The sequence below is a fragment of the Monodelphis domestica genome, chromosome 4, assembly GCF_027887165.1.
Source record: "Monodelphis domestica isolate mMonDom1 chromosome 4, mMonDom1.pri, whole genome shotgun sequence".
Taxonomy (NCBI): Eukaryota; Metazoa; Chordata; class Mammalia; order Didelphimorphia; family Didelphidae; genus Monodelphis; species Monodelphis domestica.
Window position 1 is genome coordinate 110,671,141 of NC_077230.1, and position 21,795 is coordinate 110,692,935.

The 21,795-nt window shown below is 47.5% G+C and overlaps 1 protein-coding gene across 3 annotated transcripts in view; it reads right to left on the reverse strand.

The window, feature by feature from the left end:
• Positions 1 to 1,140: 1,140 nt before the first annotated feature.
• MYO7B (myosin VIIB) overlaps positions 1,141 to 21,795 on the reverse strand; it is a 145,314-nt gene continuing 124,659 nt past the window's right edge. For all 3 annotated transcript variants that reach the window (XM_056793701.1, XM_056793703.1, XM_056793702.1), the window contains 10 exons: positions 20,157 to 20,315; positions 14,382 to 14,487; positions 12,305 to 12,418; positions 10,813 to 10,900; positions 8,945 to 9,054; positions 7,266 to 7,451; positions 6,338 to 6,454; positions 4,706 to 4,789; positions 4,072 to 4,191; positions 1,141 to 2,764 (listed from right to left, as the gene is read on the reverse strand). In XM_056793701.1, the coding sequence (XP_056649679.1) occupies positions 2,678 to 2,764; positions 4,072 to 4,191; positions 4,706 to 4,789; positions 6,338 to 6,454; positions 7,266 to 7,451; positions 8,945 to 9,054; positions 10,813 to 10,900; positions 12,305 to 12,418; positions 14,382 to 14,487; positions 20,157 to 20,315 (1,171 nt within the window). In that variant the 3' untranslated portion in view covers positions 1,141 to 2,677. The remainder of the gene's footprint in view (positions 2,765 to 4,071; positions 4,192 to 4,705; positions 4,790 to 6,337; positions 6,455 to 7,265; positions 7,452 to 8,944; positions 9,055 to 10,812; positions 10,901 to 12,304; positions 12,419 to 14,381; positions 14,488 to 20,156; positions 20,316 to 21,795) is intronic.

Consider the following 21,795-nt stretch of genomic DNA (forward strand, 5'->3'; position numbering starts at 1 on the left):
TAAAATTACTTGAGAAGCTATGGCCTCATGACAGAAAGCCTAAAGAAAAATCAGGTATGGTATAGCCCATATATTGGAGAGTAGAATTCATAATAGAGTAAAAAGAAAGAAAAATGAGGCCAAAGCAAAGGAAACTGGTACCACATTGGGAAATGAGATCAAAAAAAGAATGTTATCTGAAGCTAGAAATTGGATGGAAGTAGAGAAGGAAGATTTTGAATCAGGGGCTTAGCCCAACAAGGAAAGAGAAAGAAATGAAGAGGAGAAACAGATTTTTTTGAAAAAGAAAGAAAAATGAACAATTTAAATAAAATCAAGGAACTTGGGGTAAGTAAATAGGAGTGAGATGGGGTGTGCTATGGGAATAGACTAGCATCAAAATAATATAAGACACCAAACATTGAAGCAAAATGCTAATTTAAAAGAAAAAGATGATTCAATCAATATAAAAGAAATGGATTTAGAAAAAGACAAGCCCAACAATATCAACTTCAAATGCAAATGACTAAAAATTAAACAATAAAACGAGAGGATCAGAATGGATGAGAAAACAAAGACCAATAATTTTTTACATTAAAAAAAGGTCTAAAAATTAAGAGCACATAGAAAAGGATCAGAAGGGGCTGGAACAACATTTACTATGCATCAGATAAACTTAAAAAAGTAAGCATTGCAATTATGCTCAAAGAAAAAATAAAAATGCATAATGTCATGGGAGATCAACAGGAGAACCATATTATACTTAAAGTGCTACAACAGACAATGAAACATTATCAACTAAACATATAGGCCCTGAATGGGATAGCAGGATAGACTCATTAAGGAAAAGTTAACCAAACTGTAAAAAACCATAGACATCAACACAGTAATTATAGATATAATGTTCTTCTCTCAGAGCTGAATAAATCTTAACAGTAAGAGAAATAAAAAGAAAAATGTAAAATTAAGCAAACTGTTGAGGTTAAATTGGAAAAAATTCATGGAATCTTGTGACTGAGACCATTAAAGAATATGTGTATTTCTCAGCTTTACAGGATATCTTTACAAAAATTAAACATGTGCTAAAATGCAGAGCCCAAAAATGGAGACAAAATATTGTGGCTTCAGGGATTTGAGTGTGAAGAAATCACAAAGACAGAATGAGTTTATTTAAATTTAATTCAATTAGGCACTAAGTACCTACAGCATGAAGGCACAGTTAGGTCTTTGAGATACAAAGACAAAATGACAACCAGTTCCCACTCTCAAGGAGACTCCATTCTGCAGGGGCAAACAATATTCATATAGATAAGCAAATACAAGACAGAGGAGAGAGTGAACTATCTACTGGTAGGGGAAGGAGGAAATGCCTCCATTAGGAATGCTCTTATATTGAACCTTATCAAGATTCTGGGAGTGGGGAATGAGGATGATGGGACAGCCCAGGCAAAGAAAGGCATGGAGGTGGGTGAAAGCATTCTAAGCTAAGGGAACATAGAGTGTAAAAGGGAAGTAATGTGAAATGTCTGAAAAGATAGGCTGGAGCCAGACTGTGAAAGGTTTTTAATCGGTGTTGGCAAGCCTTTTTGAGATTGGGTGCACCCTCACACTGCCTGTGAACCCTCGCATTTCCCCAGAGAGTAGAGGGAGGAAGTGCTCGCTTTGGGTGGTTGGATGGAGGGGTGGACACTGTCCTCAGGCGCAGAGGAGACGGGAACCAAGCAGCCCCATCCGGCTTGCTGGGGCATGCGTGCCATGCCTTTGCCAACACGGCTTTAAATATTAAGTGGGAGTTGGTACTTTTATCCTAGAGCCACTGAAGAGTGCTGATCAAGAGAATGAAGTAGTTAGAGCTGTGCTTCAGGAAAATTATTATGGCAGCAGTGGGGAAGACAGATTGGAAGGGGGAAGAGTCTAGAAACAGGGAGTCCTTTTGGGAAGCCCCCCCCTCTTCTTTTTAGAACCCTTACCTTCTCTCATAGAATCAATACTAAGGTTTGCTTCCAAGGCAGAAGAGTGGTAAGGGCTAGGGAATGGAGGTTAAGTGACTTGCCCAGGGTCACACAGCTGGGAAGTGTCTGAGGCTAGATTTGCACCTAGGACCTCCCACCTCTAGACCTGGTGCTCAATGAAGGTGGGCCCAGGAAGTTATTTTGGGAGGTTATGAATACTTGAATATAGTGAGGTGGATAAATGAGAGGCAAATTGTGGAGGAAAAATCAACACGTCGTGGTGCCTAATTGGATAAAGGGAATACATGAGAAGAAAGAATTGAGGATGAAGCTGAGGACGTAAGTGGCGGTGCCTCGAGAGCTGGTCATGCCCCCAAGAGAAATGGGCACCCTTGGGATACAATCGGGTGTAACAGGGAGGGTCATATTTTGGGCTTTCTGAGAGGTCCTAGGAAGTTCCCAGATGGCAGGCACCTCCCTGGCACCAGCCTGGCTCCCGGGACGCACGAGTGGGCCGTAGCTGTCTCTCCCTCATCCCCCAGGCAGCTTCTTTCCCTGGTCATTCCATCTCCCCCCTCAGGCTCCATCTCAGGTCAGGCTTCACCGTGTGCTGCCCCCCCGCTCAGGCTCTGCCCGGGGCAGGACCTCCCGTGATGAGGAACTTGGGTTTCTCTGCGGGGATGACACTCCCTGTCCAACGAGCGAGGCTTGCACGGAGGGCTGGTGTGCCTGGGCCCACGTCCATCTCAGTCCGAGGTCCGAGAGTTCTGCTTGGATACCGCACTCATGAGCAGCTGCACGTAGGAGGTCAGCAGGTCATCCATCTTATAGCCCTGGAATGGGGACACAGAGGGGCGCAGGAGGGTCAGAGTGCTCGGCAGGGGCTCCAAGAACGGGGAAGGGGCAACGTTTATACAGTGCCCGCTGTGTGCCCAGCGGCCCGCCAAGTGCCTTACCAACAGCCCCGGGAAGCCGGGGTTATTAGTGTCTTCATTTTACAGAGGAGGAAACGGAGGCAGACGGGGTTAAGCGGCTTGTCCAGGGTCACACGGGAAATATAATGAGTCGCTGTGCCCCAGAACTATACTTCCCAGCACCCCACTCTCCTCACATTACACGCTGACACGGGCAGGACAGACAGTGGGTGCAGCCCCGCCTTTCTCTTGTGGCAGAGAGCATGCTGGGGAGGGGAGGTAAGGCGAGGGGCAGAACTGGCTCAGATTCGATTTTTAGCTTCCATTCCCTTTTTATTCCTTCTACTTCAGGTGGTTAGTGATAGACTCTAGAAAATATTTTTGGAGTATTGGCTATCAGTTTAACTCTTAGGTATAGCACATACAGTCTATATTATATAGCGCACATATGACACAGACACCACATACGGTGTGCACTACCACCTCCTGTGTATGTGGCACACGGTGCGTGTGAGTGTATTGTGTATGCGGTATATGTGATGTAGCAGGCAGGATGTAGTGCGTATGTATCGTGTGCACAGGACATGTATGCACGCTCCATATTGCTGTAGCCCGTGTTAATATAGAGTATATATAGCTTATACATTGAATATATCGTACTAGGCGAGTCCTCGTGTCCACGGAGCTTCCTGGGAATGAAGCACACGCGGCAGCTGGGTGAGGCAGCCAATACAGCACCGGCCTTGCAGCCAGAGAGACTGGGGTTCAAGTCCTGCCGCAGACGCGGACTAGCCCCGTGACCCTGAGCCCGGCCCAGCGTCTGCTTGGCCCAAGGCGGGTGAGGATCAAGCGAGGGAACATTTGTGCCGTGCTTTACAAGCCTTCACATCTGTACCCCACAGGGGCCCCCGGAGCCCGAGGCCACACCGGGAGCCAGGCCAGGGTGAGACAAGCGCCTTGCCCACGACTGCAGGCCTGCTGCGCGGGTGGAGGGGAGTGAGAATGGGGCCCCAGAGGGTCTTTGCGCTTTACAGGACCCTTTTGCCTGTGGCTTTTCCTCCTTCACTAGCCCGTCTCCACGGGGGTGACTTCGCGGTAGGACCCCGCAGAAGGGACTTCTTTCTCTTTGTTCCTGGTAGAAATGAAGCCGCCGCGTCCTTTCCCCAGGCTCTCCCCTCTCCCCGGCCCCTCCAGCCCCGCGTTCCCAGGGTCCCTCGGGGGCTCACCAGGGACGTCTCGCACAGCAGCCGGCTCCCCTTCATGAGATTCCCGAGCACCAGGTGGAAGTAGGTGCTCCCACTGCTCCAGCTGGAGATTTTGCTGAAGGGGTAGGTGTGAAGGACCTCCTGCAGGTAGAGGGAAGGAACAGAGGAGAGACATTCAAGGAGCTGAGGAGGGCAAAGGCGGAGGCATGACTCAGAAACCTCAGTAAAAATGTGGAGGAGGCAGAGATGGGTCAGTGGGTGGAGAGCCAGGCCCAGAGATGGGAAGTTCCAATCTGGCCTCAGCCACGTCCCAGCCGGGTGACCCTGGGCAAGTCACTTGACCCCATTGCCTGGCCCTGACCCCTCTCCTGCCTGGGAGACAACACACAGTATTGACTCCAAGATGGAAGAAAGGGTTTAAAAATAAATGAAAACGGCAGTCAGGGCGCCGAGTGGGCCACCATCTCTCACTGGGTGTCTTGGTCCGGCATTGCGTCCGTCAAAGGGGCTAATCCTGGCCGTCCTGCACCGGGCCCCCAGGACAAGGTGCCCTGTGCCTCTCTGGGGGCCGGGGAGTGGGTCCCCTTCACTGTCCCCCGCGCCGCGTCTCTTCCTCCCAGCACCCCCGCCCCGGCCTGGCCCGCCGGTCTCTGACCTTGGTCTTGGGGTGGATGAGCTGCAGTCCGCGCTTGTTGATGGCAATGAGGATGATGTCTGGGTAAGCGGGCTCTGAGCTTTGCTGGAGTGGACAAATGGAGAAGGAAGCCGGCGTTACCGATGGGCCTCCCATCACCCCCCACGCGGAGAACACCAGCAGTCTGGGAGGGACCCAGCGGCCGCTTTGTGGGGCGGGGGAGGGGCGAGTCCCTCGAGTCCCTCCCTAGGGGGGCTGCCAGAAAGAGGGGAGAGCGAAGTCCGCTTTTCCTCCCCCGCCGCTTCCCCTCACCCCCACCTCCACCTCCAGGGACACCCAGGAACAGAGCGGGCACAGCCGCGATCTCAGGCATGCGGACGGACACACACACACTGGGCGAGACCGGTGGGCCCTTCGCGTAAAGCCTTGGGCTGTAAGGTGCCCACGTGCCTTTAGGCCACTTGGGCTCCCAGGGCCTCCGGCCAGTTCTAAATCTAGAATCCGGGGAATGACATGTGACTCCGGGTGACCAGCTTAACTTCCCCAAGGACCAGGTTAAGGACCTGTAAATGGGGGATAATCACTCTTTATAAATTTGTAAAATTTAATAATTTTTTTTTTTACCAATTCCACGTAATGACATTTCCACTTCAGTTTTCTGAAGTTCTACCATCAAAGGTGTCTCCCTCCTTCCTCCCCTCCCCTCTTTGAAGCTGGCACGTCATCCGATCTGGGTTATTATACATGTATTATTGGGATAATCATTCATGGACCAACTTCCTCACTACTGTGGGGAGAAAGTCCTATACAAGTGAATTGTCATCACTCTTAATCTTTTTATATTTGATTTATATATCTATTATTTGTATAAATACTTGTTTATATATAAATTATGTATTTATTAACAACACATTATATTATGATTATCATTTAATATTAAGGCTATTACAAATACTTAGCATTGCTCTCTGCACATAGGTGTCAGTCAATCAACAAAAAATTGATTGAGCCCTTAGGTGCCAGGCACTGTGCTAAGTGCTGGGGGTATAAAGAAAGTAAAAAAAAAAACAAAACACTGGCTGTCCTCAGCAATGGGAGCAACAATAAAAAATAACTAGGTACCTATGGGAGACATACAGAGTGGGTGAAGGTAATTGGAAAAAGAAAAGGCATTAGCAGCAAGGGAAGATGCATATCCCTCAATTTTCTTCTTTTTAAATCCTTACCTTCTGTCATAGAATTAATACTAAGTACTAAGTATCAGTTCCAAGGCAGAAGAGCCGGAAAGGCTAGGCAGTTGGGGCTAAGTGACTTGCCCAGGGTCACATAGCTAGGAAGTAGCCACCTAGCTTCCCCCATCAATAATAATTATTATTATTTTTAAACCCTTACCTTCTGTCTTAGAATCAATACTGTGTATTGGTTTCAAGGCAAAAGAGAGGTAAGGGCTAGGCAATAGGAGGGTTAAGGGACTTGCCCAGGGTCACACAGCTAGGAAGTATCTAAGGCTGAATTTGAACCCAGGACATCCCAGCTCTAGGTCTGGCTCTTTATCCTTAGAGTGACCTAGCTGCCCTCCATCAATTATTTTTTCAATGAATGAGATTCTGTCCTGGGAGAGCCAGGACTGGTGGGGTCTGAAGCAGAACCTACCTTCACCTCAAAGAAGGCTGAGCCAAAAGTGGGCCACCGGTAAATCATCTTCAGGAAGGCCACCTTGGCTTCATCCACTGTCTTCTTTTCAGAGTTACTATAAGCAGCAAAGATATTCTGTAAAGGAAGGGGATGCAGGGATATAAGCATGAGTAACTGCGAACTACTTATGCAGAGCCTGGAGAGGATGCGCTATCATGCTGGCTTCATGAACCCCAGAAGACTGGACAGATCGACCGCATCTAACCCATGTTAACCCATATACCCCAAAGAGAACAAGGAGAGAGGAAAAGGGCCTTATATGCCTAGTATAATCCTAGCAGGACTTTTTTTGCAAAGAACTAGAAACAAAGTAGACTGTAATGAACAAATTTGACTGAAGAAAGAGATAAGAAAATGGACATTTTCTCCCTTCTTTGCACATAGGGGGATCTATGGGTGTAGAACATTGCAAATACTGGTAGCCTTAGTTGATGTGTTGGTAACTTTTACTGAACTGATTTCCTTTCTCCCTCTCTCCCTCCCTCCCTCCTCCCTTCCTTCCTCCCTTCCTTCCTTCCTTCCTTCCTTCCTTCCTTCCTTCCTTCCTTCCTTCCTTCCTTCCTTCCTTCCTTCCTTCCTTCCTTCCTTCCTTCCTTCCTTCCTTCCTCCCTCCCTCCCTCCCTCCCTCCCTCCCTCCCTCCCCCCTTCCTTCCTTCCTTCCTTCCTTCCTTCCTTCCTTCCTTCCTTCCTTCCTTCCTTCCTTCCTTCCTTCCTTCCTTCCTTCCTTCCTTCCTTCCTTCCTTCCTCCCTCCCTCCCTCCCTCCCTCCCTCCCTCCGTCCCTCCCTCTCTTCCTTCCTTCCTTCCTACACTCCCCCAGGTCAGCAGATTACTCAGCACAACGTCTCTCTGGGGAAGGGAGGAGGATTCCCAAGGGCAGACCATGACCTTTTTCCACTCCTCCGAAGACATTGATCGGATCAGATTCTCAGGCACAAGGTCCTTCAGGATCTTGGAGACAGTGGCTAGCTGGGACCTGTCATTGTCAAACCGGACCTTGTAGATGAGGCCTGCGAGCTGGATGGCATCCTCCCTGGTGCACTTGTGGAATCCTCGCAGGTACTTGGGCAGTTCCTGGCACACACACACAGAGGCAATTAAAAGTGAACATTTCCTCTGAACATACTAATGTCTGAAGGCTGCCTGGCCCCTTAGCAAAACTGGTAAGTAGAAGTTTCCCTGTGGAGACCCTTCATGTTGTTGCCATACTGCTCCCAAGCTCTGTCTCTCCCTTGTTTTCTACCCACTCTCCCATCCCAGTAGATAGATGGCAGAGAAATTCATCTAGACTAGAGAGAGGTCTTAGAGCTTCAATAGATCTTTTCTCCCAGGGAGATCTGCTCTTTAAAAATGGATCTGTGGAGAATGAATGGATTGCCAAGGATAGATTTCAGCATGGTGCCTGGCACAGGGCTCCCTTCTGGCACTGGGACCGAGACAGAATTGTCCCCATCCCTAAGTTGATTGGCCCCCAGGACAGTTTCGGCTAGTTGTAGCTCAGCTGTGAACATTTCTGTGCTTATGTTTCTGTGCTTATGGGTGTGAATGTGAGTTTCTCTACTTCCTTTGGTACAACAGAATGAAAGTGATGCATTGGATAGAGTGCTGGACCTGGAGTCAGGAAAACTCAACTCCCTGAGTTCAAATCTAGTCTCAGATACTTCTTAGCTGTGTGACCCTGGGCAAGTCACTTAACCCTATTTGCCTTAGTTTCTTAACCTGTTAAATGACCTGGAGAAGGAAATGGCAAACCACTCCAGTATCTTTGCCAAGAAAACTTCAAATGGAGTCACAAAGACACAACTGGACAACTGAACAACAACAAAATAGCTAAATTGTTTGGTTTAGAAGTCAGTTCTTGGCTTACAACACACATATTATTCAAGTCTCAATGTAGTAGGGGGTTGGGGGCCTCTAGGAAGCATATGGTCTGAGAATTAGTAGCCTTGGTTCCTAGCCCTGGCTCTGTCATTTTTAGTTATGTGAAATTGGGAAAGTTCCTTGACCTCTCGTCCTCAGTTCTTCCATAGGTAAAATATTATGGAACTGGACTAGATGAGGCTTAATTTTAATATTCCATGACCTAGCTTCCTGTTCCCCATCTCCTTCCTCCAATCCACTGAGCTCATGGACACTATATGACCCTCTAAGAACTTCATTTCTGACAAATTCAAGATGCTTCACCATCTGCCCCCAATCTGCTTCTCCATCCTCACCATCCAATGCTACCTAACATGGACGCCCCTGCCCCAGCGGAGGCTCACTCCAGCCTCAGCTTACACTCGAATTTCCTGTCTAGAATGCTTCTCTGTCTTCTTTCTACTTGTCCAAATAAGACCCACCCTTTAAAGCCAGCTCAATAGTTTCTTTTCTCTCTTTTTTTTTTCTTGAGGCTCTAAAAATTGTCTGGAGCATACAAAGTGTTAATAAAGGCTTGCTAAATGAACGAGTCAGTGCAGTGCAGCCTCCTCCCCGAAGTTCCCCCCAGAGCACCCTAGCCGCTGGTTCTTCCTCTCTCCTCTGCAGTCCTCTATGGGCCAGGGCGCGTTGTCAGGCTGTCCTTTTACCTGATGATAGTGAAGGATGACGTCGGCATTCAAGTCTTTTCCAGGGAAGACGTTCAGCCAGAGTTTTCTCATGAAGTACACATGGTAAGTCAGGGTTACTGTTGCTGCTCCTGAGGGAACAAGGTTAGAGTCATGAGCCAAGAGTCCGGGTTACTGAGGCAGGCAGGCAGCCTCCTCAGGTCCAGGGCTCTGGGCAGGGTTCAGCTCAGCGGATGCCCATCCGTCCCTTTAGGACCTGCTGCATCCTCTTAGGCTTGGTGTCATTTCAGGCCCTTCTCCCTCTGTTCCCATACCTAGTCTCTTTCAGCTCCCATGGCATCAATTTCCTGATCCTCCCTGCCCCGAAAGGGCCATATAGCTTAAGTTTATTTTAATTTAAAAAATCCTTACCTTCCATCTTAGAATCAATACTGTTTATTGGCTCTAAGCCAGAAGAGCAGCAAGGGCTAGGCAATGAGGGTTAAGTGACTTGCCCAGGGTCACACAGCTAGAAAGTGTCTGAGACCAGATTTGAACCCATCTCTAGTTCTGGCTGTCAATCCATTGAACCACCTAGCTGCACCCATGTTTATTTTGGGGGTTTGAAAATTGAAGTTGTATTTTAAGATAATTCAAATCCTACCTGTTCTGCCTTCATTGGGTCATAGATTTAGAGATGGAAACGGCCCTCGGGGTCATCTAGTCCAATACCCTCTCCCCACTCCCCATCTTATAGCTGAAGAAACTGAAGTTCTGGGAGATCCAGCATTTAGCTAAAACCACACAAGTGGGAGGTAGTGGAGTCAAGATTCACTTCTAGGTCTTCAGACGTCAAAATCGATCACTCTAGCTCTGCATTTTCTTCTCTGACCATCCTGGCTCACAGCGATTTCTCCCTACCCCAAAGTCTCCAAGCACTGACTGTGTGTCCCATTCCTAGGGCGCTTAGCATATACAGCTCTAGCTGGGTGGTACAGAGGACAGAAGGCAGGACCTGGAGTCGGGAAGACTCATCGTCCTGAGTTCAAACCCTGGGCAAGTCACTGGACACTGTTTGCCTCAGTTTCCTCATTTGTAAAATGATCTGAAGAAGGAAATGGCCAACCACTCTGGAATCTTTGCCAAGAAAATCCCAAATGGGGTCACAAAGCATCAGACATGACTGAACAACTCACAGAAGCAAAGCACTGGAAGGTACCTTAGAAGTCCCTTAGGGCAGCTGTTACTTGAAATGTGTTGACTAACTGATCACCGAAGTTGTTCCTTGTGTCTCTTGAATCTGTGGGGGAGTCCCTAGAGAATCTTGTCCCCCCCCAGTCAACCCACCTCCATAAGAGCCCCTGAAGGCTTAGTCAGAGCAATCTAAGAGCTGAGAACAGGGGCAAACACTCTTATTTTCAGTAATCCGAGTCCTGAACACTTTTCCCACCATTCTACCAATAAGTCAAGGAGAAAAAAGTCATTTTCTCCGTCCTCTCAAAAGCTACTTACATGCACACTGATTAGATCCATTCACAACCACACACATCAACAGTCTAAACTCTGGCTACCTAAGCTACTTCCCACTTGAATCTGCAACTAGGGAACAGGTTTCCCAGCTTTCCTCTGGATGCTGACCCAGAAAACCCCTGTGGTCCTAAATAGCGATTCTAAATAGTGCTGGGATACCACCTAGGCTGTGATGCTGACTAGCTGTGTGACCTTGGGAAAGTCACTTGTGCTCACGTACATTTTTTAGGGGGTCAGAACAGATACTCTCAAAGGTCCCTTTCAGCTCCAAAATGTTGGCTTCAAGGATTCTATTTCATATCTCCCTTACTCTCAGGATGGAGATCTTGTGATTTTCACCCTCCAGCTCTTGGAGGATGGAGAGCACCTCCTCCCTTTACCTTCTTTTGTGGGTTTGGTCTTTCTTATCCAGTCAGACACCTGCCTTAAGGAGTCAAAGAAGAAGTCTGTTTCTTTTTGGCTGATGACCTGGAAGAGGAGAACGAGCGTGAGATTAGTTGGCAGCAACGAACAATGCAGAACTCCAACTGGCTCCAATCTGAGGAACAGGAGCAGAAAGACTTCTGTGAATACATGTGATTTTCCTCAGTAGAGTATAAGCTATCTGAGGGCAGGAGCTATTTTTGGTTTTATGTTCGTATCGTCAAGACCCAACATTGTGCCTGGCTCACAGTAGGTGCTTAATAAATAAATCTTTATCGATTGATTGGCTAGATGGTCCTGTCCAGACGAGGTTAACCAGGATAGTGAGGAGATTAGTATTTTATCATTCAAAGATTTATTGAGGAAACTCCTTTTGAAGAAAAGAAGATTTGGGGGCAGTTATGAGAGACCCATCTTAAAGTATTTGATGAGCGGTCACATAGAACAAGGATTGTTGATTAAACTTTACATAGATAGCCCTAGAGGACAAAACTAGTAGCAATAAATGTAAGTCAAAGGAAAGATGATTAAAAAAATAATTTGATGCCTTTGTAAGCTGTCAGATATGGGTATGCCCTTCAGTAGTACAGATAGCAACTTATTCACGCCTTCTTGATTTGTACAACTATGGTGCACATCCATGGTGCCCCATGAGGACTGACCCAAGGCTCTGAGGCTCTTCCTATTTCTTGGATACCACTGGAGCACACTAGATGCACATGCCTTGTCCACTTCTTTTTCCAAACACCTGTTTCTTTGATATATTTTCACTGCTATTTTTTTTTTGCATGCTTTGGCCTAGGTAGCATGTTATAGTTAATTGACAAACCATTTCCTTTTGCTTCTTGTGGGACTCAGCTTTAATTCTTTGTAGATTGTGGCAATGAATTACTTAGTCAAACAACAGCACTGGAAGAACATTATGTTAAAAAGATAAGCTTTTGTTTCAAGAGGAAGCTTGGGGAATCATTAAAGTATGAGGAAATTTTCCATAGACAATTCTTCCTACTAAATTATGGACCCATTTGAGTTGCTTTTCCCATAATATATGAAATAGTCAACCGGACAACAGACCGTCTTCATCACATGGTTCTTCACGTATGGATAATTAGGCCAAACTCTTAAGTGATTCTGGGTCTTGTTAGGAGGCTCCCCCATCTTTCAGGATTTGATGTCATCAGGGTGATGTCTTCTCCACCAGAAGCATCAGGAAATCCCTATTTAACGTTGACACTATCCTGGACTTCCCTGCCATGAGTATAAACCCCTCCGGCCAGGGTCTGTCTTTTTAAAGTCTTGTTTTGGAGAAGGGATCCACTGTGGTCACCAAATCCATCGTAAGCTCGGCCAGGGCAAGTTGTGCTCCTCTTTCCTAAACCCAAAGTTTTTCATCCCTCCTGAACACAGATCTTTCCCCACAATCACCTACGGCCATTGTTAGGGTCCTACCTTGTCTGAAATCTTGACAAACAGGCTACAACCCTCCCAGGAGTTTAGCTGCAGGTGAGTGCTGATGTTCTGACACAGGTCCTGAACCTTGGTGTTGGTCCCCACTTCAAATACCTGAAAAAAGCGGTCTTCAGTTACAGGGGGAAAGGCTGATCTTCCCCGTGGGCAGGGCTAGAATGGAGTGCAGGAGAAAATGAGGCAGTCCCATCACTGGCCAAGAGGGAGAAGATTCAGGAGAGTCTCTCGGAGGTGGGAATGTCAGGGGAGATGGGAGCTTTCCCTGTGCTCTTTCCTCTGCAGGGAGGATGCAAAGCAAGCCAGGGTTATAATTCATGATCCTTTATATTCTCTTTTTTAACCCTTACTTTCTGCCTTAGTAACAACTCTAAGACAGAAGGTAAGGGCTAGGCAAGCACAGTTGAGTGATTTGCCCAAGCTAGATTTGAAGCCAGGTCCTCTTGCCTCTAAGCCTGGTGTTCTAGCCACTGTGTTGCCTGGTTGCCCTAGGCCTTCTTATTCCTCAGAGCTAGAGGGGACACCTCCTCATCCAATTCCCTTCATTCCCATACAAAGAAACGAAGGCAAGAGAGTGACTGGGAGAGGAGGAGGGCTGGGATTAGAACTCAAGGCCTCTGACTGTAAGCCTCGTGTTCTTCCCATTACATTCTTCCCTCAGAGCACCAGATTTGGCATCCAAAATCCTTGGTTTGAACCCCAGTTTTGTCCTTTACAACTTGTCACTGGAGCCTCTGGGGCTTCCGTTTCCTCTATAAGGAGGTAAGATTGGTCAACGTTTAAGGTGACTTCCAGCTCTGAATCGATGGCCTTCTCATCCTTTGAAAGCCCAAGGACTAGGACAGGTAAAATACTTAAAATACAGCTGTCCTGCCATTCCCCAGGGGCCAGTGGCTTACTTGGTAGCCTCTCTCATCCATGCCCTTCTCTTTCTCTTTCTTCTACTTGTCTGTTTTTGACCCTTTTGTTTTTTTATGAAATTTTCATTTTCTATGACCTCTCCCCCCAAATGGGGCAGTACTAGAGTCAGGTAGTGACCCTCCAATACCATCTATTTACTGCTGTGATAAAGTGTAGGACAAGTCTGACTCCTCTAGTATTCCACGTGGTATCAGGCACACTGAAAGAGATTAAGAAATATTCATTGAACTAAGCAAAATTGTCAGACTAGGAGTCAGTTCTGGGTTTTAATGATGACTCTTCTTTTAATTTTCAGTATAACTCAAAAGTGGAGTCACTAAATGGTTTGTGCCTCAACTTATCCACCTGTAAAATGGGAATATTAGTTCCTGCCCTATTTACCTCACAAAGTAGGATTGTGAGGACCAAATGAAGTTAAGCAAAATGTAATGTGCTAAATTTTGAAGATAAATTTGGAAACAGAGAGATGAGAAAATGTCCCTCTTGCCCACCTTTGCAGAAGTGGGAGACTAGAAATGAGAGAGATTTCATATATTGTCTGACTTAACGGATAGGCTCATAAATTTAACTGGACTACTTTTTTCCCTCTCTCTTTTTTATATTCTTTGTTACAGGAGAGGCTCCCTGGGTAGGGATGAAAAAAGGGACATATTTGGAAATGAAGGTGACATAAAATCAAAAGGCATCTGTAAAATTTTTTGTAAAACTAATGGAAAAAAGTGAGTTTAAGGCTTTCTCTCTTCTTTACCATTTTTGGTTTGATTAGTTCAGAGAAGGCTAGCTAGGACATTATTCTTCAAAACCCATAGATCCATGCCTCTTCAGGAGTGTGATGGTCCCAGATCATATCTGGCATGGAGTCAATCGTTAAATTTTCAGTGCCAGCATTTACATCTCAGATCTTAGCAAATGCTACAAATCAGAGCTTGACCCCTTGTTTTATTGATTGTCTAAACTTAAGAAAGTGATGCTTATATAAATGCAAATAAAAGTGTGTGATGGGCACAATTTTCCCCTGGAGAGCCAGTTGTTGAATATTCTCAAGCGCTTCACCGTTAACATCCACCCTTTGGCAGACCCAAGTTCAGGAACCCATGCTCAGACAGAGGCTGCTGGAGAAGCCGAAGCCTGGAACTCTTACCTCATTCGTGTCATTGGGGAAGTAAACCTTGTGACAGATCCTGGTGATGTTTTGCTGAATGGCCTCCACCTCCACGTGGTGAGGGGGATGCTTCCGGGGGCTGATCCTAGAAAAGAACAGCCCGGAGACCGGGATCTAAAGTACTTGGTCGATTCAGCAGTTAGCTCGTGGGGTTAATAAGGCTGACGTTCCAGATTCAGTCCCTGAAGGGGCCAACTTATCCCGCTCAGGGCCCCCGGCCTGTCCCCGTGGCGCCACCTAAGCAACTGCAAGCCTGTGTGTGCTGTTGGGCCTAGAAGGATGACCGGGAGAGCGCACCGTCCATCCCTCCTAATGAAAGCACAACTCTACATCCGTTACTCTTTTGTGTTTATTCGGAGATCCAGACAGTGCTGCTCTCATTTGCAATATTCCATCCAAGCAGCTGGGAGGCCCAGCGGAGAGAGGGCTGTGTTTGGCCTTAGGAGGAGCTGAGCTCAGATCCTGCCTCAAGACCTGGGCAGGCCACTTAAACCTCTGTTTGCCTCAATCTCCCCATCTGTAAAATGGGGATAATAAAGCAGCACCCTCCCAGAGATATTGTGAGGATAAAATGAGAATATTTGTAAGGTTTTTTGGCAAATGTTAAAGTATTATATAAATATATTTTCATGTATACAAATAAAATCTACCGTAAATTATGATTGTTATTAATTCGTTTTCTGTTTCTTCTGTACTCTCTCTCTTATGCCTAGGACACAGGCCCCTTCTCACAGATTCTACCCTGAAGAATGCTTTGATGGGCAGCTCAAGGCCTTCCTGAGGCCTATCCTAATTCCCTCAATTGCTGGAGTCCTTCCACCCAACGGGAATGACTTTGTATATGCTTTGTACTTTCTCATCTCTGTCTGTGCTGTTTAGCTCCAAAAGAAAGCAAGCTCTGCGAGGCCAAGGCCTTCGTGTCAGCACGCGACTGACCTAATCCACGCTTGCCGAATGCATGGGTTTTCCCAAGGATCGGCTGTCCCTGGGGACCCAGCCCCAAGGACGAAGGAGAGAAGGCTTCTCTGTTGTTATTGGCTGCTCAAATACCCGACTGCCTGCTGGGTCAGAGGGTTCCAAAGTTAGTAAGGATGTGTGGAAATCTTCTAATGCAAACCTTTGGGAGCTCAATTCTTGGTAGGAGGCAGGCTTTGGCTAAAACTGAAGGGGAAACTGGAGCTGCTACTCTAGAAGGCACAGTGAATAGTGTCGGCCCCGGAGTCAGATCCTGCCTTAGGACTCTGGGCACGTCACTTAACGTTTGTTTGCCTCACTTTCCTCATCTGTAAAATGGGGATAACAATGGCATCTACTGCCCAGAGACGTTGTGAGCACGTTACTTGGGCCTCAGATGAGGAGCTGGAACGAGGTAGCTTCCCAGACTCGTTCTGGATCTGAATCTCTGATCCAGTGATGCTTTCTCTTTCTACATTACCTGATGGAAGGCAGTCAGACCGAGAACCAGGAGTCAGGTGGCAGTCCAGAAATATGGCCCTAGAGAAGTCACTGTATCCCTCAGAGCCTCCGTTGCTTTCCCTGTAAATTGAGGGGGTCGGTATATGATCTGCGAGGTCCTTTCTAATGCTTCCCTGGCATCTATGTTGCTTTTTCTAGAAAAGAAGACAAGCACTGGAATGTGCCGCGTTTGGGGCTACTCTCCAGCTGGAGCCGTCCTTGGCCCTCCCCAGCCTGTGGCGTCTGGGGAGGCCTCCCTGCTCAGTCCCTAAACAAAGGTTCATTCAACCATGGCACAGTGAATTTCATGGCTGGGCAGCCAGGCTGTGCTTTGTAAGGAGCCCCATTGAAGTCCCGGGAGCTGGTCCGGGATCTGCCTCAAGGTCAGGTTGGCTTGGCCCAGATGTTTCCACCTTCTTGCTCTTGGTTTAGAAAGGAGCAAACAGCTGCGAGTGGCAGCGGTCTCAGGGCCAAGGTCAGGACCGAGGAGGGGCAAAGTGGATCCTTAGAGGGGTGTCGTGAGGATACTTTTTAATGCCAATTGTTATAAAGGCTCATTTTCAATGCTGAGAAGTCCTAGTCTCTGTGGCTTGTAGAATGTATTCTGTGAGGATTAAGCCGCCTCAAAGTCTTTGTGGAGTCACACAGGGGGTCAGGACATCAGGGCAATTTTCCATTCTTGTTCAGAGTACACAAATCCTTTGTTTTGGCCCTGGTTCTTTTTAGGGGGACCTGGAAGCCATCTCATCCCCTTTGCATTATGGCCTTATGTAGAAAATCTTTCAGCATGGACTCCATTTGGAGTCAGATCTGTGTGATTTTGACCAAGTCACTCACCCTTGCTAGGTCTCAGTTTCCCTTTCTCTAAAACAAGGGGAACAATGCAATTGTAAAGTCCCTTTCAACTCCAAATCCTCTGATCTTCAATGCTTTGCTCGTTTTTCTGTCTCTGAGTCTCTGGGCAAGCTCCTAAACCCTTCTGGATGACCGAGACAAGCAGAGTAGGTGTCTTTATATCTTCCTACCAATGTTTCCAGGGTCCGAAAGTGAACACTTCTATGTGGAGTTTGAAAACTCTTCTCTTTGGGGTATTCCTCCAGCTACAGTTTCTCTCCTTGCCCTCGTGGCTCTCTGTGCACGGACTGGTCCAAGGCATCTCCTGCTGCTTCTCCAGCTCCGGATTCCCTCCCAGGCATATTGCTTTTCCTTCTCGGTGTTCAGACTAGAGAGATGGGCGCAGTTGGAGGAGAAAGAAAGCCAACTTGGCCACCGTCCTGGCTCCAGCAGTCAGGTCAGGGATTGCGGACGGAGATGCTTTGAGAACTATTTGGAGTCAAGCCCTCCTGGCTATGGGCCACGTGTGCATCCGGCTAGAGTCTGATGCCAAATAGTCTGAAATGAGGGGGTCTGTACGCTGTCATCTTTGGCGAGTGGAGGAAGGACGCTAATTTCCTGAGCTAGGAAAGGATTAGGAGACCTCTGTGGAGCCCATTTACCAGAAAATCCTGGAGGTCATAGTTTAACTTTACTCCTCAGATCTCAGGCTTTCTCCTTCCTGATTGACTCAGAGACTCCTAGAGGAGCAGCGCTAGCCAGGGCACAGCCACTCCTGTGTCCTCAGGGAGGGCCTCTCTGGCTTGCTGCCCAGATCTGGGTGGAGGAGAGACACCCTATTCTCCTTGAACCCCACTTCCATGACCACAGAAAGCTTTAAGAGAGAGGGGAGGAGGAGGTGGAGAAGAAGAAACAGAGTTAACTGTGTTGGAGAAGGTTGATGCACTCTATGCCAGGTACTGTGCTAAGCATTAGCCCTTCCAAAAAAGGCAAAAAACAAACCTGGGGGCAGCTCCTGGCTCTGCAGAGACAGACAAGCTTAGAGATGGGAGGTTCTGGGTTCAAATGTGGCCTCAGATTTGTGTGTGACCCTGGGCACTTAACTCCCAATTGCTTAGCCCTTACCACTCTTCTGCCTTGGAACCAGAACTTAGTATGAGGCAGATGGTAAGACTCCCCCCTACCCCCGCCCCGATTCTATCAGTTTTTTTCTTTTTTTTTAGATTTAAATTTTTTTATTTAATTAATTGATTTAGAATATTTTTCCATGGTTACATAATTCATGTTCTTTTCCTCCTCCCACCCCACTCCCATAACCAATGAGCAATTCCACTGAGTTTTACATGTAATACTTTCTTTTTTAAAGGAAAAACAAAAAAAAAACCTGTTCATAAAGTGCTCATTTTCTAATGAGAGAGCCAATATGCAAACCACTATGTACAACCTCTCTATACAGGATAAATTGGAGGTAATCCCAGAGGGAACCCATCAGAATGAAGAGGGATCAGGAACGGATTCTTGTTGAAGATGGGGTTTTAGCTGGGATTGGAGGGACCCAAGTAACTCAGGAGACAGAGGAATCACAGAAGAGCATTCCAGGCATGGGGATAACTAGCAAAAATGCCTTGAATTTGGAGATGGAGTGTCTTGTGTGAGGAACAACAACAAAACCAGGGCCACTGATCAAAGACAAGCAAGGCAAGGCACAGGAAGACTGGAAAGGGGAAGGGGCCAAACTATGAAGAGCTTTAAAAGAGAAACAGAAAATGCTATGTTTAATCCTGGAGGTGAGAGGAAGCTCCCGGAGTTTACTGAATAATTAGGGGACATGGTAAGATCTATGCTTCAGGAAAATCATTCGGACAGCTGGGTGGAGGATGGACTAGTGTCAGGGGAGAAACCTGAGTCAAGCAAAGCAGAAGGATCTTATAACAGTCCAGGCGGGAGGTGGCTTGGACCAGAATGGTGGCAGCATCAGAGGAGGTGAGGGCCTACAAGAGATGCTACATAGTCTAGCATCCACAGGACTCGGCAACTGATTGGCTATGGAGGGTGAGACGGGGAGGAGGCAAGGATGATGCCTAGGTTGGGAGCCTGGATGCCTGGGTGGATGATGACGGCACTAAGAAATTAGGAAGAAGGAGGGCTTGGGGGAAAAGATCATGAGTTCAGAGAAACAAATTCAAGGTTGAGAGAAAGGGAGGACAAATGTCCGAGAGAAAACATAGATGCAGCAGGGAAAGAGGCATAAAGATGGCATCAGAGAGGGATGGGAAGAGAAGCAAGGAGGAGTGTGACCCAGAGAAAGAGACAAAGAACGAGATGGTGGCAGAGACAGAAATGGTGAGATATGAAGAGAGGGAGACCTAGAGAGAAATATTTATCTCAAAATGACAGGTTATTCCTGGTTTTCTGGATGGATGGGTATTTGATGCCTACAGATAACCCACAGATCTCATTTGAAACATTAACTAGCAATTCCCTTTGTACTCAACCTTAAAAAAATTTTTGTAACCCTTTACCTTCCATCTTAGAATCAATACTTTTTATTAGATCCAAGGCAGAAGAGCAATAAGGGCTAGGCAATGGAGGTTAAGTGACTTGCCCAGGGTCACATCTCTAGGAAGTGTCTGAGGCTAGATTTGACCCCAGGACCTCCCCAGCTCTAGGCCCGACTTAATCTACTGCCCCCTCTGCCCCACAACCTTTAACCAGACCTGGAGGAAGCCTTTAACAAGGGTGAGTTAGCATGATGTACTACCTTTCCCCTGAACCTACTGTCTGAGAGAAGACTTCATGGGCAGAGAAGGTGTCAACAATTAGGGAATAAGTCTGAAATGGAGAGGAAGGAAGCAAGAGGCCCAGATGACCCACATCCTTCATAGAGAACCTAAATTTTTTAAATTAACCCTTATCTGCTGTCTTAGAATTGATACTAAGTATTGATTCCAAGGCAGAAGAGAAGTATGGGTTAGGCAATGGGGGTTAAGAGACTTGCTCAGGGTCACATAGCTAGAAAGTGTGTGAGGTTAGATTTGAACCCAGAAACTCCAGCCTTGGCCTGACTCTCCATCCCTTGAGCCACTTAGCTGTCCCTAGCCTTAACTTCTAAAGCAACAGGCACAAGTGTATCCTTCACCTTTCAATCTGGTCTCCTTATTGCTCAATATGGGCCAACCTTTTCTCCTTGTTTATCTCCTCCTTGTTTATCCAACATCCCAGCTCAAGTTCCACCTCCTCTAGAAGGTCCTCCTAGACTAGGACTTCCTCTGGTCTCTTCTAACTCAAATGCTAATTGAATTCTATTTTCTCCCGTATGGCACTCTGCCTATGCAGTGCATCTTGGCCTTCCCAATAAGAATGGGAACCATCTGAGGACAAGAACGTTTCCTTCTCTTGCCTCTTAGAGGTATCTAATACAGGTTCTGTGACAAGTGGTTAACGGAAAGGCCCGACGGTTATTACCTCATCACCCTCTGAATCCTTCTGCTGCAGTCAGGGGCAAGTTGCTGCTTCTTCCTCCTGGTCTCAATGAACTTCTGGGTGTGCGGCAGCAGCGTCTTACTAGGCGGGAAGAGGCCAGTGCAGAGCCAGAGCAGCTGCCAGCCACGTTCCAAGCTGTAACTAAAGAAGCGACCAGCCATCACTTGCCACCCACCCTGGCCAACAAGGAGACCCCCCTAAACACTGCCGCCCAAGGGACCAGAGCTACACATTTCCCACACAATCAGCCTTAGGAAACAACAGGGAGAAAGTTGTCCAAGTACTAGGAGTCTTGGACCTAGCCTGATCCTCTACCCTTTGAGAGAGAAGCGATATATATACACATACATATATATATATATGCATGTATGTATAAACACAGACCCATATATGTGCACATGTAGATGTACACGTGTGCATACATAGACAGATGTACATATTGTCTATACATATGCATGTGTACAAAATGCATACATTTTAATATACATGGAAAAATCTATTTTTGCCTCCCAGCTTCTGAAAAAACAAAAACAAAATCTTCACAACAAATATGCATAATCATAGAAAACAATCCCCACACTGACCATGAAGATGGGATTTTGTAAAACCTGGGCTGTGGGACACGATTACACTTTTTGACACCTACTTTAGGATGATCGGTTTCCTTTGTAATCGTGTGCATTGTATTCTGGCTTTTCAGCCCTCCCTCTGCTTTACTTCATAGGACCCTATTCATTGATGCGGGGACCTCCAGCCCGACCTGACCCCTCAGTTCTCCCCGCCGTGTCCCCTGCTCGGCACTCTCTCCTCTCCTCCCCTTCTTCATGGATGCGGTGACCTCCAGCCCGACCTGACCCCTCAGCTCGGCACCCTCTCCTCTCCTCCCCTTCTTCATTGATGCGGGGACCTCCAGCCCGACCTGACCCCTCAGTTCGGCACCCTCTCCTCTCCTCCCCTTCTTCATTGATGCGGGGACCTCCAGCCCGACCTGACCCCTCAGTTCGGCACCCTCTCCTCTCCTCCCCTTCTTCATTGATGCGGGGACCTCCAGCCCGACCTGACCCCTCAGTTCGGCACCCTCTCCTCTCCTCCCCTTCTTCATTGATGCGGGGACCTCCAGCCCGACCTGACCCCTCAGCTCGGCACCCTCTCCTCTCCTCCCCTTCTTCATTGATGCGGGGACCTCCAGCCCGACCTGACCCCTCAGTTCGGCACCCTCTCCTCTCCTCCCCTTCTTCATTGATGCGGGGACCTCCAGCCCGACCTGACCCCTCAGTTCGGCACCCTCTCCTCTCCTCCCCTTCTTGGCTCCTTGAGGAACCAATTCCTGTCTCCATGGCCCTTCTCTCTTGAATCCTTAGCCCCGGTATCACTTCACCACTTGTGCCCTGCCAGACCTTAGCCCGGCCTCAGTCGCACCATTTGTCACACACATGCTGCTGAATGGAGGCGGAGAAAGTGGCCCAACGGTTCTTACAGGATCTACCAGGCATGTACGCCACACAACCTCTGCTGGGCAGTACCAAATCTCCCTCATCCCGTCACTCTTCCACGCCACAGGGGATCTTCCACATCTTTGCACCGTCCCCGCCTCCCCCTCTTGGCCTCATAGCTACAGAAA